Source organism: Vidua macroura, chromosome 20 (genome assembly GCF_024509145.1).
Source record: "Vidua macroura isolate BioBank_ID:100142 chromosome 20, ASM2450914v1, whole genome shotgun sequence".
Lineage (NCBI taxonomy): Eukaryota > Metazoa > Chordata > Aves > Passeriformes > Viduidae > Vidua > Vidua macroura.
In genome coordinates, this window is record NC_071590.1 from 6,231,477 (window position 1) to 6,249,117 (window position 17,641).

Genomic DNA, 17,641 nt, shown 5'->3' on the forward strand with positions numbered 1-17,641 from the left:
CTCTACATTAACTGTTGGAAAAGGGAAAAATAAAGATACAGCCGGAGTCATCCAGCAGCAGAGTAAAGATTTGTCGAAGACAGTGTTTGATATAATCTGTGATATTCCCTATAAAACATGGCTTGCTCTTAGTCCTTCTTGGAAATGGAATTCAACAGACAGATTTTGAAACTGTTTTCTAGCTAAAAGTTTTGTTCAGACTCTTATGCGTGTCTAGAAATCATCTAAATTTTTTTTCTTCTCATCTCTAGAAATGAAAATTACTTTTGAATAATGCAATTTTATGAAGCTGAATGAAAAAGAAATAATGAGAAACCTTGCTTTTATTTTGGGTATTTTGGGGTTTCAGACTGACTCTTGTCTCATCTCTTGGAAAAGTAACTTATTGTAAAAAAAAATGTCTGATTTTTTTTTTTCTTCTTCACTTGCCAGACCTTAATTTATTTGGGATTAGGATTCCCATGGCACGTGAACTAGAGGATAACTTGGAGTAGGAGGTGTCTTTTTGCTGCCCAAGATGGTCGGGAAGCTGAAGCAGAACCTGCTGCTGGCGTGCCTGGTGATCAGCTCGGCGACCGTGTTCTACCTGGGCCAGCACGCCATGGAGTGCCACCACCGCATGGAGGAGCGCGGGCAGCCCCCGCGGGGCGACGGCGCCGGGGCCACGCTGAGGACAGCGCCCGGTGGCAGTGCCAACGGGAGCCTGCCCTACAGCAAGGACATGCCCCTGATCTTCATCGGGGGCGTGCCCCGCAGCGGCACCACGCTGATGCGCGCCATGCTGGACGCGCACCCCGAGATCCGCTGCGGGGAGGAGACCAGGGTGATCCCCAGGATCCTGGCGGTGAAGCAGATGTGGGCCAGGTCCAGCAAGGAGAAAATCCGCCTGGACGAGGCCGGGGTCACGGATGAGGTGCTGGACTCGGCCATGCAGGCCTTTCTGCTGGAGATCATCGTCAAGCACGGCGAGCCCGCTCCCTACTTGTGCAACAAGGATCCCTTTGCTTTAAAATCCTTAACTTACCTCGCCAGGATTTTCCCCAACGCCAAATTCCTGCTGATGGTGCGGGATGGCCGTGCCTCTGTGCACTCCATGATCTCCAGGAAGGTGACGATAGCTGGCTTTGACCTGAACAGCTACAGGGACTGCCTGAGCAAGTGGAACAGGGCCATAGAAACCATGTACAACCAGTGCATGGAGGTGGGCTTCCAGAGGTGCATGCTGGTGCACTATGAGCAGCTGGTGCTGCACCCTGAGAGGTGGATGAGGACTCTCCTCAAGTTCCTGCACATCCCATGGAACCAGGCAGTGCTGCACCATGAGGAGATGATTGGAAAAGCAGGGGGGGTTTCTCTTTCCAAGTGAGTATGAGCCTTCATCCTTCACCTTGTGCTGTTCTAAAATAGTGCATTTGGTATATAAAAATCACAGCTTGGTTTCAGTTTCTCCCTCGGGCAGCTGATTTATGATGCATCTTGAAAATAAGTCATTGCTAATTAACAGTTTGCAATCTCAGATTGGTTATGTGTGTAATGTGAACAAACTTTTAATGGTCAAGGCTGAGATGAATTTGAATATCTGGTATCAGCTTTGCTTTTCTCTGTGCCCCTAAATAAACCTGAGCTGTTTTATCTAGACTGGTGTCACCCATCCTAGCCACATCACCCATTTGATTTCAGCAACAATATTGTTGTCAGTGCAAGAATGGCCTCGGAGCTGAGTTTGCCAAGAACTTCCTCTTCCAGGAAACTGGAGAAACTGCTCCAAGACAATAGAAAGCAGAGCTGGCAGCTTTTCTCCTGGCATGTGCTCCCAAAATGACAGGCATTCTGATGAAAAGTAACCTTGTTGTAAGCAGATCTTTCACTATTTTGTTGGGCCATCTGTGCACCTGATTCAGCTGCTTTCAGAATCCAAAATTCAGCTCTGCTTAGGAAACTAGATGGGTGTTGTTAAGAGATAATCTGATTTATTCTCTGGTTAAACTACTCTGGTTTCTTTGCCACTGTTCACAGCTGAAATACAGAAGCTGGTCCATCTTTACATTGAGAGAGAAAAATGTCAATTTTTGACACTCCTCTTATTTTTGAATCCACCAGTTTAATTTTTAAAATCCTGAATTAGAAGCCCTATTCCAGCAGCAAGGCCTGCCCAGATAAATTACTCAGCTCCTGGATCTGGAATATTCAGCACTGGCCAATTGCTTCTGAGTGAGAGGCACCCTGCACAGCAAGCACACACAGACTGTTACAGAAATTCTATTTATTTAAACTCCAGTTTTGAGAAATAAAAATGGGGATATTTCCTTTATTTAATGCCTAGGAACACAGCTGTGGATTTTCTAATATATTGTAAGGGCATTTGATTTAAAACAAATCTAAAATTATTATCAGTGATTACAAAGAGGACTTTAAACTCAGCTAACAATTAGATATTTGCCCTGTGAAGGTTTCACATCACCATTCCCACTGAAGAAACAGCCTCCACTGTTCCCAGGGTTATCAGGATGGGATCTCATCCCTTTTTTTTGGCAGAGTTGTTCAGTAGCAGGTTGAAAACGTGGAAATGTTAACCTGAAGCAGGGCACTGTGAGACCTCCCTGGAACCTGATCCACATGGGAACTTCTCCCTAATTCCTGGGGTTTGTTGCTGCTTCTGCAGCACCTGAGTGGAGGTAACGAAAGTGTCTTGTAAAAAATAACTGTATAATCCCATTTCTAGTAAAATATTACTGCTTTACAGCTTCCAGATTGGTGTTTTTAAAAATTGATGGACCTTTATGCTATAAAACTCAATAACCTTACTGAATTCTTATTAAAATTTATTATTAAATCTGGTGGAATGGGGTGTGAGGAGTTGAGAATATTTGTTCCTAAAAATTAAGAAAATGGCTTGAACAAAGTCAAATGTGTTCATTTTTTTAGTAAAACCTTCACTTTTAAGACAAAAGAGTTTGGACATGTTCTTGTGACCCTCAGTTCAGTCTGGTCCCAGAGTTCTTTATGCCTTTATTATCTCTCAGGAGATGATCTGGGGAAACAATTGTCTGATTTCAGGAGGCTCTGGCAATGGTGGAAAACGAGAAATGGGTGTTATGTCTGGGGTGGGTTAATCTAATCAAATAGCCTTACAGTAGGTGGTGAAATTTGGTTTTCAGTTGCAGGATTTGATAATGATTTCAGTGACTCAGGCTTTCAAGGGCTGCAGAAACCCCAGTGAATATCAAAACCTGAAATGCCTGTGTTGTGTGGTTATGGGATTCCAGTTGAAATTGTGCAGGGAAAGCTTGGGATTTCCCAGTTTGATTCCCTAGTTCCTTGCAAACCTGCTGGGTTTGACATTCCCAGCTGTGATTTTGTGTAAAACCTTCTGGAAACCAGCAGAGCCCCCTGCTTTAATCATCTCTCACTCACCTGAAAGATCTCCAGATCTTAGAGACAGGCTCAGCATCCACTTCAGATTCATGCTGCTGCCTCAGGTCCAGCCTAAGATGTCTGGAGATGTTTTAATTGTTGCAGGTATTTTTTGAAAAGAAATCTGACAAGTTTTTTGTTGTCTTGAGATATTTAAAAACGTTTTGAGAATGAGATCACAGTGTCACTAAAAGATCTTTATAACCATGTTATTACCTGCTAATAAATGTTTAGAATGTATTTCTCACCCTTTATTTTGATTTTTATCCAGGAACACTGCAAGGGCTGTAGGGATGTGCAGTGCAGGATTTGTAGGAGTGGGAATTTTCTGTGGTTTGAAGTTCCTGCCAACGTGGCTGTTGAAGGAATTATTATGGACTCCATGCTCTAACCAGGATTGTTAATTGAGCTCTGGCATTTGCCTAAGTGAAAGCAGCTGTGCTGACCACTGATGTAAAGAAATGTCAACCCCTCTAGAGCCATTTTTATTAGGTTTTTTATGGAAATAGCTATCTAGGCAGAATTACTTCAGAATTTACTATATTTAGTGCATAGCTCTCGTTTGATTCTGGTACAGATGCAGAATTATTTGGGCTTAGTCCTGTGTGCTTCCCAAAGCTGAAACTCTTCCTAGAGCTGGAATCACTGCCATATACTCAAATTTCCCAAGAATTGGTGTTCCCTTGTTTTTCTGTTTGGATTTTTACATTTTTCTTTCCTCCTGCCCCCAGTCTATCTTCCCTCACAGTCCTCATAAGTTCTTTATCTTAGGAATCTTTCCCACGAATTGTTTTTTTAATTTTCTTTCCCACAAATTGTTTTATTTTCCTTCCCACCTTAACTGAAAGCACAGAGAAAGATTTAACCAGACCAAATGTGGAGCAGTGGATTTTTTATCAGTCCTTGGGAGCAGCTAAATGTAGTCCCTGCTGTCAATCACCAGGAAATGTTTCATGCTGAGGGCATTGTCAGCAAAGATTAAAATGACAGAGGGACAAAACAGACATTTAAAACTTGACATCAGGGTGGGGAATCCATATGTGACAAATTTAGGTTCAAATTGATCTGTAACACCCATTTTTGGGGGGTCCAGCAAGTTCTTAGCCAGGTCATTACCTGCTTCTCCCAGTATCATCCTGATTTTAAAATTTGCAGTTTTGGTGAGGAGGTTTTAGGCTTGGCTGGCTCTAAGGACTATAAATCCTACTTTTTCAAACACCTTGTGATAATTTTTTCCTGAGTGTCCCAATCCACATCTGGACTCCTGGTGTGGTGCTTTGAACTTCTAAATCTCGATTTTTAGCAGCTCTGTTCTTGCTAATTTAATGTGGAGTCAGATGCTCATCTTCTAATTAGAAAAATCACAAAAAACATTGCCTAAACTTTTAAATTTTCCATCCAGACTTAGGAGCTCAGTCCAGCAACCCTCAGAATGCTGAAATTTAGTCACAACTCCCTGGTCCCAAAATCCCCTTCTGAGATCCTGCCTTTGCTTTGAGTCTCTGCTAATGCTTGAAGAGGATAAAGCTGAAAATGCTGGGCTTGTTTTAGAGGATTTTTGTTTGTCAGCTCCTTTTCAGCTTCCATGAAACACAAATCTGAAGGCCCTGCTTGCCAAGACAGTTTCCTTATGAGCATTTCCCTGTCTGGTTTGTTTTTGTTGATTGTATTTAAATTATTTCACCTTACTGACCTTCCAGCATTGGATGACTGATTTCCTTCCTGGGAGGATTTTAGCTCTGCTGAGGAGTGAAAATGAGGAACAAGGTGAACTCTGGTGACTGATGTGTGCTCAGCATCAGCTGTGAGGCAGACAGAAATATTCCTTTTATATATCCAACAACATCCAAACTCTTTCTGAGGTCAGGAAAAAAGTTTTAAATTATTTAGAGTAAAAACTCAGGGAGTTTTCAATTATTCAGCCTGACCTCTGTTCCAGGAATAAACACAGTAAAGAAGTTGTGTGTTTTACAATCATGAAGGCAGCACAAAGCAGTGCCAGATTTCTTCCCTGGAAAAATAAAACACACCACAAAAGTAGAGCAGAAATAAAAATTACATTAGGACTGTTGCTTAAATTAACAAGAAATCAATGATTTTCTAAATATGACACTGACTGTGCACTTGCCTTTAAGATCTGTCTAAAGACCAAACAATCAAAGGAATGGTTATGAAAAATATTTCTGTAGTTTGTAGCTTTCTGTCATTTCAGGTCTCTCTTTTATTAAACAAGTTTAAAAAAATGAACCACAGAATGGCTGTGAGAAGAAATAACACATGGATTGGAATTCAGAATACAACTTTTAATGCATCCTAGACAATGAAACAGCAGATGTGGGAATGTGCCAGTGGGAACAGATTTATATGTAAATGTGGGTTTACTTTTTACTTATCAGTTCCTGGGCTTTCTCTGCTGCTTTTATGGAATAAAGAAATTGTTTCAGCACAGTGTGAGGGTCTAAACCTGACAGCATCTGCAAATATTGTGCAAATTATTCTCATTAAAACTTCACTTCCCATCAACTCTGTAGAAAACATGAAATTTTGAGAGGGAAAGAAGAAAAATGGGAAAAAAAAAATACCCAAACAAAACAAGCTGAAGTTCTTAATGCTCTTGAAGAATAATTGGTTGGAATGGAAAATATTAATTGTTTTTTTCTCCTTCCCCAGGGTTGAAAGATCCACTGACCAGGTGATCAAGCCAGTGAATGTGGAAGCCCTGTCCAAGTGGGTTGGGAAGATCCCAGCTGATGTCCTGCAGGACATGCCAGTGATTGCCCCCATGCTGGCCAAACTGGGCTACGACCCCTATGCCAACCCCCCCAATTATGGGAAGCCAGATCAGAAAGTGGTGGAAAACACGAGGAGGGTAAGGCTTTTGTGGGTTTAATTATTGACTGAATGGATTTGCCCTCTACAGCAGGAGCCTTGTGTTTGGTCTGGAGCTTTAGAATCTGTTTCTGACACTTTTTGCTGCTTCACAATGTGTTTTCTTTGGGGGAAAATGGATGAATCTTTTGGGGCCTTGAGCTGTGCTCCTTGGTGTGTGGAGCTGAACCTCCTGAGAGCTGCCCAGAAAGCTGGGGAACTGCTAATGTCACTTCTGAACCAAAATTGGTGTTAAACCTCATCTTGGGCCTGCCACTGCTTGGATTTGCCTTGGTAAATTGTTCTCTGTGAATGCTGAGATTTTCATGTGAATATAATATGAAACACCCTCAAAGCATTTGCTTTCCAGTGCCATTATTCTTAATATTGCTGATCTTGGCTGTCTGCTGTCAGGTGTTTGTTAGGGGTAAATGCTGTTCCTGCAAAGGTGAAGTTTTTAGAGCAGACACAAATTGAGATGTGTAATATAAAAATTAGACTGAGTCATAATTAACAGTGGGAAAAGCTTTTTTGTCTGGTTTCAAACTTGATGGATGAGCTCAGATTTTTATATATGAGGCTTGGCAGAAGCTCTGTCACAAAATTACACCCCAAGTACTCAGTAGGGTTTGAAAAATGACCCATAGAAAACAGCCCACGATGATCAAAATGTCTGATTTTCCAATTCTTTGTAGAGCAACCCAAAGATGGAGAGAAGTCTGGTGCTGATTAACCTAAACTTAAGGATTTGAATCTGAATTTAATGTTGTTGGAATTTGAGTAGTTGGGCTATTAGAGCTGTTTATCCCTGGAGGTATCTGTTGAAAAACTCATTACCATTGTTGGAAATAGAATTAATAACTCTACTGCTGTTCTTTTTGGACATAGTTTATTAAAAGAAGGTGACTTTTTCTGCTGCAGCAAAGTAATCAGGGAAAAAAGTTGAATTAAACAATTTAAAAGGACTGTCTTTCACCAGCCTTCTGATCCTGAAAACCTGCTTGGAATACTGATGGGATAGATAGGAATGAAAAGGAATTGGGGTTTGTGGAGTCCCTAAGCACTCTTGCATTATTTCTTTTTAGAAAAAATGTCATTAATCAATAATCAGTGTATTAAAGGCTGGCAGGTTGATTTTTTAAATTCATGGCTGATAGCACAGCATGGAAAAAGTAACCCTCTCTTTTTGATTACAGTTTATATGTTCCCTGTTTTAAAAGGCTCACAAACAAATGAAGTTGTCTGCACTCAGTTAAAATAAGTGTTCAGTACTAGAAATTGCAAATTTTATTGGTTGTGTCTCAGTGATAAAATTGACAGAAGTTTTTACAGCCTGCTGACCTTTCTGAGGCCTCCACCTGTGTGGGGCAAGCTCAGGCCAAGCTGTAAAAATTGTCTGGATTTCTGTCTCTTCTTGAAATGGATTTGATTTCAAAATACAGGAGAGGAATTCAGGCAACAAACAAAGCCAGGAGTAACTGTAAAGAAACGAAAACCTAATTTCAAAGGCTGAGGGTTTACTGATGCTTTTTCCAAGTTTGCTTTGAAGGAGAATTTGTTTGTTTGCTGATACTAGGAGCAGCTGTTAAAAACTGAAGCTGATCTAAATACTGCAGACATATGGAACACTCATTAATGTTTTGGCTGCTATTTTAATTTAATAGCTTTACTTACAGCCCCAGACAGCATTTTAATTTTGTTTATTATAGTACCCAGTATATATTTTTCTAGTCACTTGTTCTTTGCCAAAATTCCATGTGCATGTGTGGTTTGTACAGATAAAATGAGGGATGTGTTCTGAATAAATGCTAAAAGCAAGAGAGTTCAAGATGTTTCATCTTCAAAACTTAGAATATTTCTTTAAAAATAGAGCAACATAAAGATTTCCAACTGTTTCAGACTCTGGTGTGTGAGTTTGGCCCATCAGGAACAGCTCTTGTGGGGTTTCCTTTCTCCTCCAGGAACCTGTGCTAATTTATTCCTTGCTGCTGCAGCCTGGAGAAAAAAGCATTTATTTAAATGGATAAAATAAACAAATCTGGGTTTTTCCAGCCTTTTGGAGCTGGCACTTGGCAAGTTAAATGTGTTCCTGTGTACCCTGAGCTGGTGAATTTGTAAATCACTGGAGCATTTCTTTTGCTCTTGCTTTCTTTAAATTTCTTCACCTGGGATAGCCTTTCACAGAGTTTTGTACTGGATATCTTGAACATGGATGAAGCTGGCCAAAGCAAATCTTTCCAGAATTGCTTTTCAGTGCATACTAAGAATATCTGGATCTTGTTTGTAGCCATTTATTGGCTCATTTTGTGTTTGGAAGCAGCTCTCTTTATCTTTATTTTATTTTTATTTATATTATTTATATTTATATATTATTTATATTTATATTTGTAGTCTCCAAGACTTTGAAGTGAACACAGAACTTGAATTGTATTCATTGAAAACAGATAAAGTTTAGACTTCTAAAGCTGAGCAAAATCTGTCCCTTCTTGGAAAAGACCACAAGTTGCACTTAACAGTGAAAATGATGCTCAGCAATTCAGAGCTGCTGCTCTTAATCATGAAGTGAGAACCAGCAGTGTAAAAATTCCTAAACCAAGGGCTGATACTGGAGAAAACTGGAAAGAGATGGCTGGTGTGGTGCAAAATATTAGTTTTCCTAATCTTTCTGAGCACTCAAGTGCTGTTCTTTATTCCTCTTTTCTCCTTTTCTGTCCCCTGCTGGTGACTTCCATATGTACAGCTTAAATATAATTTTAAAAAAATTATTATTATTCTTCAGTCTGGAGACAAAATGATGATTTTCTCCAGCTAAAGGATAGTGCTTAAATTAGAAATACTATCTCCTTGTAGGTAATGCAAGGGAAGCAATGCTCTCTGCTAAATTTGGATTTTTCACTTGCCTGTTACCCGTGGAGGACACCAAAACGCTGAGGTTGGTGTCTGTGCTCCTGCAGCACAGCACAAAAACAACAAGAAACAACCTGGATTTGTACTTTGACATCCCTGCTTTTGTTTGAGGAACTAACAGAGCATGAAGGAAGCTTCACCTCTTCTTGTGTTGCTCTCCCAGTGCCCTGCTAGGAAATGAAACCTCTCTGACAGGATCTGCACTGGGCCAGCCACGAGTTCAGCAGATTTTTCTGATGTTTTCACTAACAAAGCCATTAACTTTTTGTTGTTCTGTTTTCTGTTAAGCCTGAGAATATTCTCTTTTCTGACAGTTTCTCTTGTCTCAGTTAAGGAATGCAAAGCAGAGAGGGCAAGGGTTGTGCTGTTCTCTGCACGTGACCTCTCCAAGGAGGTGATTTTGCCTTCTCTGAATGTGTTGTGGTTTTCTTGTAATCCTGTTGCTGATCTGTTAATTTATCACTGCAAGGGTCCCTTCCTTAAAGATACATAATTACTTGTTGTTCCCCCCTAGAGCTTTAACAAGTTCTACATCCTGAACAGAAAGGAAATCAACATCCTGAAGTAAATGAAGTTTTCAGTATTATGCAGAAAATGCAAATAATTAAGCTGTGTGTGAGCTGGTAGCCCAGTCTCTATGGGGTGAAATACAAAAGTGCTTCACTCCTCATTAGAACAGTGTGTGATGTGTCCTTTATCAGTTCTGTGAGGTGGTGTAAAAGTGCATTTCAGTTTGCCAGAACTCAGCAGAAGAGGAGAGAGAGCAGCTCCCAGCTGCAGAGCTCTGCCTCCTGCCCAGGAGAAGCTGCTTTGTTGTGTTATGGTTGGCACAGTGGTTTCCTCTCCCATCTGTAATGAATTACATCAGATTTTCTTTGGCACATCCTTCCCACTAAATAAATTTGTATGCTTGGAATACACACTCCAGTAAGTTCTTTTAACTTCTTCATGGAGTTGTGCTCCCTGTCCTGGAGAGAGCCAGAGGTGGAAGTTACAGAATTCCAGAGAAGGAGCCATGGTTTTCAGCAGCTCTGTTCAAATACAGCCCAAAGCTGTTCTCCAGCTCTGGTTTGTGCCCAGCTAAAGGTGTTTTGTGTTCAGCTGATGGCAACACCTAGAGATGAAAACAGAGTTTACTCACTCCAGTTTCATGCCTGGTTTACATTGTGAGGAACCATCTCCTGTTCAAAGTCAAAACATCCATGACAAGCAGGATTTCAAGAGTTTCTCTTTGAGGTTTTAAGGGCAGCAGCAATCTCTGATAAAGGTAAAAAGTGTATTTATCCTAAGGGATGAGGGTAATTGTGCTGTCAGAGGTGTTTGGATGCCCAGCTGCTCAGGGCCCTGCATCTCCATTTCACTGATTAACCTGATCATAAAGGCATTTGGCTTTGTGGGTGTTTTCTCTGATACTTAAAACAAAAATTTGGGGGTCCTTCCATCTTCCATGTGACCACAGCAGCACAGACTTTCTCAGTGTCCTCGAAATTTGTTTAATATTCCCTTTAGTGGGTGTTTCTTCCAACATGTGGATTCCCAACTGCATAATTTCTCTCCAGAGGTTCTGTTATCTCATTTTTACAAGAAAAACAAACCCCCAAACCCCTTAACTCTGCATAAATGATTAATAATGCATAAAGAGAGTTATTACCAACCAAAATGCAGACTGAGGTGTGGTTGCAAGCTGCCTTTGGGCAGACATTGCTGGGCCTGTGTAAGATCCTGCTCTCTGTGTTGTCCCTCCTGGGTAAACATTTACATCTCACATGGCTGTTCCTTGGCAGGTCCAATAGAGGTGAAGAATTGTGTAAACCTTTAAAGCTGCCTTAAAAGTTCAGGAAAATCTGAAAGATGAGCACTCCATGTGCTGTGGAGTGGTTCTAGAAAGGGGCTCAGCTCTGGTTTTGACAGTGTTACTTATTTGATTGATTTTTTTTTTTTTTCCTTTTACAACTAAACATCCACAGCCTTATACTCTGCAACCTGGATGTTTCAAAGTTTACCAAGCCCAAGCACACTTGGTTGCAGGGTGACTTTTGCACCAAAAACCCCATTATTTTTGTGTACTGGAACTGACCAAATATAATGGGACTCTTTCCAAAGCAGACAGGAAAGTGGGTGAAAAAAAAAAAGCTTTAATCTTCTATAAAAAAGAATTATAGGTTACACTTCTGTTCTGAAGTTCTCCCTGTGTGTTTAAAGGGGTTTTCTCAGGCAACTGGATGTGAAACTTGTTTTCTGATCTCTTTTTGAGAATAATATCCATTCAGTTTGGCTGTAAGAATGTGTTTTGGTTTTTTAATAGAACAGCTTGAATACTGCCAACATTGAACAACAAACTGACACAGGCTTCAGATCCCCCTCTTCTGGAATTCCATTTGGACTTGCAAAATAATTCCCTTAGAGATGGTAAACCCCATTTCTCCTCAATTTTACTGAATTCTTGCTTAGACTGGAAATAATTCCAATATCCTGCTTCTGTCTCTCTAGTGCCACTGTGAGTGATGTGTTCTACACTTACAAATTGGTCAGAACAGAGTTTGGAATCTGAAGCCTCTTTAATTTCTTTGGCTGCAGATGGAGTCATTGTTTTTAGAATTTCTGGATTGTTGTTGATCCCTAGGTTTTGATTCAAAAGGGCACATTTATGTTTTTGGAACTACTTTAAACCAGTTTTTATGCAGTCTCTTCTTGACAAAACCGGCCCTTAGGTAATGTCACTTCTGAACCAAAATTGGTGTTAAACCTCATCTTGGGCCTGCCACTGCTTGGATTTGCCTTGGTAAATTGTTCTCTGTGAATGCTGAGATTTTCATGTGAATATAATTATGAAACACCCTCAAAGCATTTGCTTTCCAGTGCCATTATTCTTCTTAATATTGCTGATCTTGGCTGTCTGCTGTCAGGTGTTTGTTAGGGGTAAATGCTGTTCCTGCAAAGGTGAAGGTTTTAGAGCAGACACAAATTGAGATGTGTAATATAAAAATTAGACTGTGTCATAATTGCAGGAGAAGGAAAGGAGGAGGATTCTGGTTTGGTCCTTCTAGTTCTGAATCAGTCACAAAGTGCTGTCAGCATCAGGATTAATTGGTTTTAAGAATTCCCAGAAAAGGTAAAGGTTCCTGTCTGTTCCTTCCAACAACAGCACCACCTAGCACAAAATCCTGATTTATCTTGTGACTCCTGCTGAGGTTATTCTGTAACATTTTTGCTGTGACAGTGTTGTTTTGTAACTTCCATTCCTGTTCTCTGGGACACAACCTGCATTTTAATCGTTGGATAAAAGCAGAAAATGAGAAGTTCTCACCTTGATTTATAAATATTTATAGTGGAGCAAGGCTCCAATAGCCACACACTGAATTTCTGCCCAGGGTGACTTTCCTTAGTGTTCCCATGGGAATGCCAGTGGCCCCTGCCTGAATACAGATGAGAGCTGTTCCTGTTTTATCTAAACCATGGAATATCAGAGTGCCACAATGTGGGTGTGGAGGAATTCCTGCTCTCAGTGAAACCCGGTGGTTTGGATCCCAGGGATGGATTGGGATGGGAATCCAACCCTGAAACAGGGCAGGAAATTCAGAGCAGGCTCAGCTGCAGTCCCAGGCCACTGCAGAATATTGACAAGCTGGGCATGGCTTTGTGTTCTGGCCATGTGCACATAGGAGAGCAGAGAAAATTGTAATAAACATCCCCTGCCTTCCTGGAGCTCCTTCCTGTGACGCAAACCAGGGAGGGCAGCTCAGAGCAAGGCTTTGGAGGAGCCCCATTCCCATTTCCTGGCTTTAGGCAACTTTTCTGAGTAGGTTTGGAGGAGCCCCATTCCCATTTCCTGGCTTTAGGGAATTATTCCAAATAGATTTGTGCCCTTTTTTAATTTTTATTTTGAAATGATTACACAAGAGCACAGTCATGACATTGGGATGATCAGTCTTTATGCTTCAGTAGACAGGATGGTAAAACTCTTCAAGTATACTTCTGGTTTGGAAAAAAAAAAAAACAACAGGATATATTTTTTTTTTTGCCCTTTGGAATGTTTATTCTCAGAAGCAAAGAGCTTTTAAAAATTATCCTCTAGAGAGAAGACAATATGTTGCCAGAATATTTAATGTTCTAACATTAGTGGATGCTAACAACACAAATAAAAACTTTCTTTTTTTTTTTTTTTTCCTCTTTCTCTTAACAAGCTCTTCAGCATTTCAAACAATAGTGAATGAGGGCTTTGAGTAGTATAAAAGTTTCTTTGTTTTTCCAGGTCTATAAAGGTGAATTTCAGCTTCCTGACTTCCTCAAAGAAGTGCCACAGGTACAGTATTGAATTAATTTGGTTTTTGTGGGTGTAGCAGCAAAGGATATCAAACAGCCTTTATAAACCACTTCTCCATGAGCTTGATTTTCTGATTGATGGTGAGATTTGCTGATTATCCATGAGGTGGAATCTCGAATTCAGCATCCCAAACCTCTCCTGAACCCATGTGTAACTCCAGAGTTAAGAGTGGTGTTTGTCACCCTGAGCTGCCTGAATATTGCTGTGAAATGGAAGGCAAAACTGAGCCTCTTTTGTGGACCAAACTGCAAAGTTTATTACTTGTAGAGGAGCTTTATCTTTTGTTATCTTGTTTTAAAGCAAGTCTAGTCCAGAGGGCAAAGTTATAAATACTGAGAGATTTTAAAAACAAATAGAGAAGTTATCAAAGTCAACAAACCCAGCCATGGATAGGGGTGGTGTTGATTTAATAGTCAAGTGTGCTATGGAACTTCAGGTTTTACTGAAAATTCACAATCTGGTACCCCCCAAAAGCTGTTCTTTGTCATCAGCTCCCTAAGGGATCTGCAAAAAAACAAAAAGAAAAGCCCTTACTGTGAAGCTCTCAAACTGTTGGATCTTGTGGATATCACAGAATTATAAAATCCCAGAATGGTTTGGGTTGAAGGGACCTTAAAAATATTTTTTTTCCACCCCCTGCCATGGGAAAGGACACCTTCCACTAGCCCAGGTTGCTCCAAGCCCTGTCCAGCCTGGCCTTGGACACTGCCAGGGATGGGACAGGTTAAAAATATCCAGAAATCTACCACAGACAAAGCATTTTGACTTCTCAGTTTGTTCAAATAAAAATGATTTGATTAAAAAGGAAAACTGATTTCTTTTGTTCCAGCCAAAGAAGACAGTAGAAAGGAAGTCTCGTGGCAAGATAAAATGAACGTGGATCAGTGAAGTGGCATAGCTGTAGTGTGTGTTTCATGTTTTCAGAAAATAACCCTGCTGTGGCCACCAAATCTTTCTGAGCAGCCTTTGTGTGATCTCTAACGTGGGCTTGGCTTTTTCCTGGCTGTTTGCCTGCTTGGATCACTCAGTGCTCCTGCTTTGCTCAGCTCTGGAGAACCATCCCAGCCCTGTTGCTGCCAGCATTGTCCCTGTCACTGAGTGTCTGCTCCATGTGTGCTGCTGAATTCACAGGAGCCTGCTGGGGTCACTTCCACATGGGATTGCTGGTGGGATTGCAGGATTAGCCACAAGAAACTGCAGGAACAGGGTGTGCCTTACCAGGAGAGGAAATACTGCTGACAGGGATTTATGGAAAATGCAGGGAGATCCTTCAGAATTGAGCACACTGTGTATAGATGGTGGGCTAGCAAAAAATATCCTTGATTTTGAATAAATCCTGGGTTCAATCCTTTAAATCCTTGTTTGCATACAGTATCAGTTAAATTATGCTGTTTGTGGTTTTCAGTTATCCTGGGGTACCCAAAAGAACCTGGGCCACTCTGACTGATAAATTCCTTCTTCACTCCATAGGATAGGGAGGTTCCTGCTAAATTCCAGGAGGTGAATTTATACAATTAGCTTGGTTTAAATACAGTATTTACCAAAATCTGAACAGATTTATCCACAACAAAGATAGACCATCCAAAAGACAAAAATAAGCACTGTGGAAGAGTAAAAGAATATTCCTTAAACCATAAAAACCTGATCAAATTGATGCTGATAGTGTTCTCCTTTAGTATTAACATAATGTAACCAAACAGCTCAAAGGTTTGGAGAACAGATATTGGTACTGATATTTTTGTCCTCTAATGTAAAATAGCTAATTTAATTTAAATTATTTTTTTGACAGACTGAACCTATGGAATAGAAGACAAAAGGGACATTTCTTGCACAGAAGGTAATAAAAGAGCATTGCAGTTCTGCTCATTTTTTGTTCTTAATTCAAGATTATTTTTATTTAACTTCTGTAACTCTATGGGTAAGATAAATATTTTTAAAAGGAAACTGCTAAAGATGAGCTGGTTTGTGATATTTGATTTAACATCTCATAGCCAGTATTTTCAAAAAGCTGCATTTTAGTCACTGAATAAACAGTAACAAAATTTTCAGAGTAAATTCCAGACCAGTTAAGGAATGATAATCCTGTGTTAATCCAGGATTTTTCTGCTATCAGATCTTCTGACCTGACAACAAAAGATGGCAAAATTTAAATCCAGTTTAAAAATAGCCCAAAGCAATGTGCCCTACAAATATCCCCAAAATAGATCCTTACGTGGCCATAAATATAAACACCCTAAATATAGCCAAAAGCACTGCTCTGTGTAGAAATAATGGCTCTAAAATCTTCCCAGAGATGAATTACAGACCTTCACTGTGAAATCAATAGAGAAACCATCATCCCTTCACACAGTCAATTTAAAATAACTAAAGCATCAACCTCATTTTGCCACTTAGCTCTGAAAAATGGATCCAACCTGCAATATTTCTGTCTGGAGCTGCTGCCCATTTTCTGAGAAGCCAAACTGGGAACTTCCCAGCATAACTTCCCACTGGGTCACCAGGGTTTGGGATGGAAGTGGAAAATCAATATATGTTTTTTCTGCACTGTGCTGCAAGCAGTCTCTCAATGATAAAGGATGGAGAATTCCTGACAGGAATGGGATTTGTCATGGCAGTGACTTTCCACCTGCTGAGACAACGGTGGCTCCTCTTCATTCTGCACGACTTGTAAATCCTAAATGCAGGATAAAAAGCTGAATATTACCAGGAAAGCTCCAACATAACTCTATTTCTTTTTCCTTAGAAGATCAGCTGCTGCCTTTTCCATGGGAATGATCCCTCAGGCTTGTCCCCCTGGCATCAGAGGTGTGCTGCTCATGGCCTGCTCTCTTCAGAATGTTCTCTCCTCTTTTTCATCCTGTTTTTATTTCAAATTTTGCTGTTGTGAGCGCATGTAAACCTGTTAAAAAACAAACAAACAAAAAAAATCACTGATGTTAATGTAGAACTGCATTACATTCGCACAACTATTTTTTTAAGGTTTTTAAAAATGCAAAAGCAATGCCTGTCTCTGAAATTGCTCCTCTGTTTTAATTACAGGGCTCCATCTTCAAAGATTTTTTTTGCTTCTTGTAGCAGTTTGGTTTTAAATGTACAAAGCTTACAAGAGTGGTCTGTGCTTGTCCTGAAAGATTCTTGGTGGAAAAGTGGTTTGTTTTATTCATATGTGAAAATTGTTAAATATCTTTTATTTAAAAAAAAAAGTTGATAAATTACATGTACAATTACAATTCAATGATCTTTTGTATTTTATTTTTCAAAATAAATGCTTTAAATGTGATTTTTGTTTATTTGTTTCTTAATTAATGGTCTTGCTTCCAACTTAAGATTTAAATAATTCAAGATATTGATGTGTTAGTTATAATTCAAGATATTGATGTGAGGAAAGATATGATCTCATGTCCTGGGTTTGCATCTTATTTTAAGGTTTGCAGTTAAATGCTTTTTGTTTGCTTTTAATAGCTGGGTGATGAAGAAAGAGTAAGTTGGAGTGTCCCACTGAGAGGCATAACGTGAGATTTGTTTACTGCAGACAGAAGTAGGTAATTTTAGACTCTTGAATTTGTTCCTTAAAAGCAATTTTTTTTCAGAGATGCTCTGCTGGGGGGAAACTGCTGCTGTGAGTTGTCTCCTAAAGTTTCGATCTTTAGGATACAATGTGGAACATGATTATTTCCATAAGGGATTTTTGGGACGGTTGTTGTGGCTCAGTTTCTGCTCCCCTCGGTGCTTCAAGGCGGTGAAGGCGGTTTCAACCTTCCTCGCTGGTTTTGAGCGGAGTTCGTGCCAAGTACATTTGTGTTTCCTGGGATTGTGGACGTGACCGAGCTTCGCTCTCGCTCCGTTGCTCCGTGCGGGGCGGTGACGAAGCCGCGGTGCCGTGAGGAGGGCAGATCCCCGGGCAGATCCCCGCGCTCCTTCCCACCCGCGCTGCCGGCGCCTGCCCTGCTGCCGGCTGAGGGCAGCGCGGCCCCGCCGCTCCCGAGGCCGCTCATTAACCCGGCTAATTAGCGCCGGGCGTTTCCCGCGGAGCCGAGCGCTGCCCCCGGTGCCGCCGGTGCCGCCCGGGCGGCTCCTCCCGCCGGGACCCGGATGGGCAAGTGCGTGACGCGGGGCGCGGCCGCTCCC

At 40.8% G+C, this 17,641-nt stretch overlaps 2 protein-coding genes across 4 annotated transcripts in view; both read left to right on the forward strand.

The window, feature by feature from the left end:
* CRCP (CGRP receptor component) overlaps window positions 1-517 on the forward strand; it is a 41,892-nt gene extending 41,375 nt beyond the window's left edge. The window contains exon 7 of the mRNA XM_053995307.1: window positions 433-517. Coding sequence (XP_053851282.1) covers window positions 433-494 — 62 coding nt within the window. The 3' untranslated portion in view covers window positions 495-517. The remainder of the gene's footprint in view (window positions 1-432) is intronic.
* On the forward strand, window positions 518-16,793 carry TPST1 (tyrosylprotein sulfotransferase 1). Of its 3 annotated transcripts, XM_053995301.1 has the most exons (6): window positions 518-1,362; window positions 6,085-6,283; window positions 13,442-13,492; window positions 14,343-14,418; window positions 15,303-15,350; window positions 16,257-16,793. In XM_053995301.1, exons 1-4 carry the CDS (start codon window positions 518-520, stop codon window positions 14,385-14,387), a joined length of 1,140 nt encoding a protein of 379 aa, XP_053851276.1. In that variant the 3' UTR covers window positions 14,388-14,418; window positions 15,303-15,350; window positions 16,257-16,793. The 3 variants fall into 3 exon arrangements, with proteins under 3 accessions (XP_053851276.1, XP_053851277.1, XP_053851278.1); XM_053995302.1 differs by lacking the exon at window positions 14,343-14,418; XM_053995303.1 differs by lacking the exon at window positions 14,343-14,418 and having other exon boundaries at window positions 16,553-16,793.
* The last annotated feature ends 848 nt before the right edge of the window (window positions 16,794-17,641 follow it).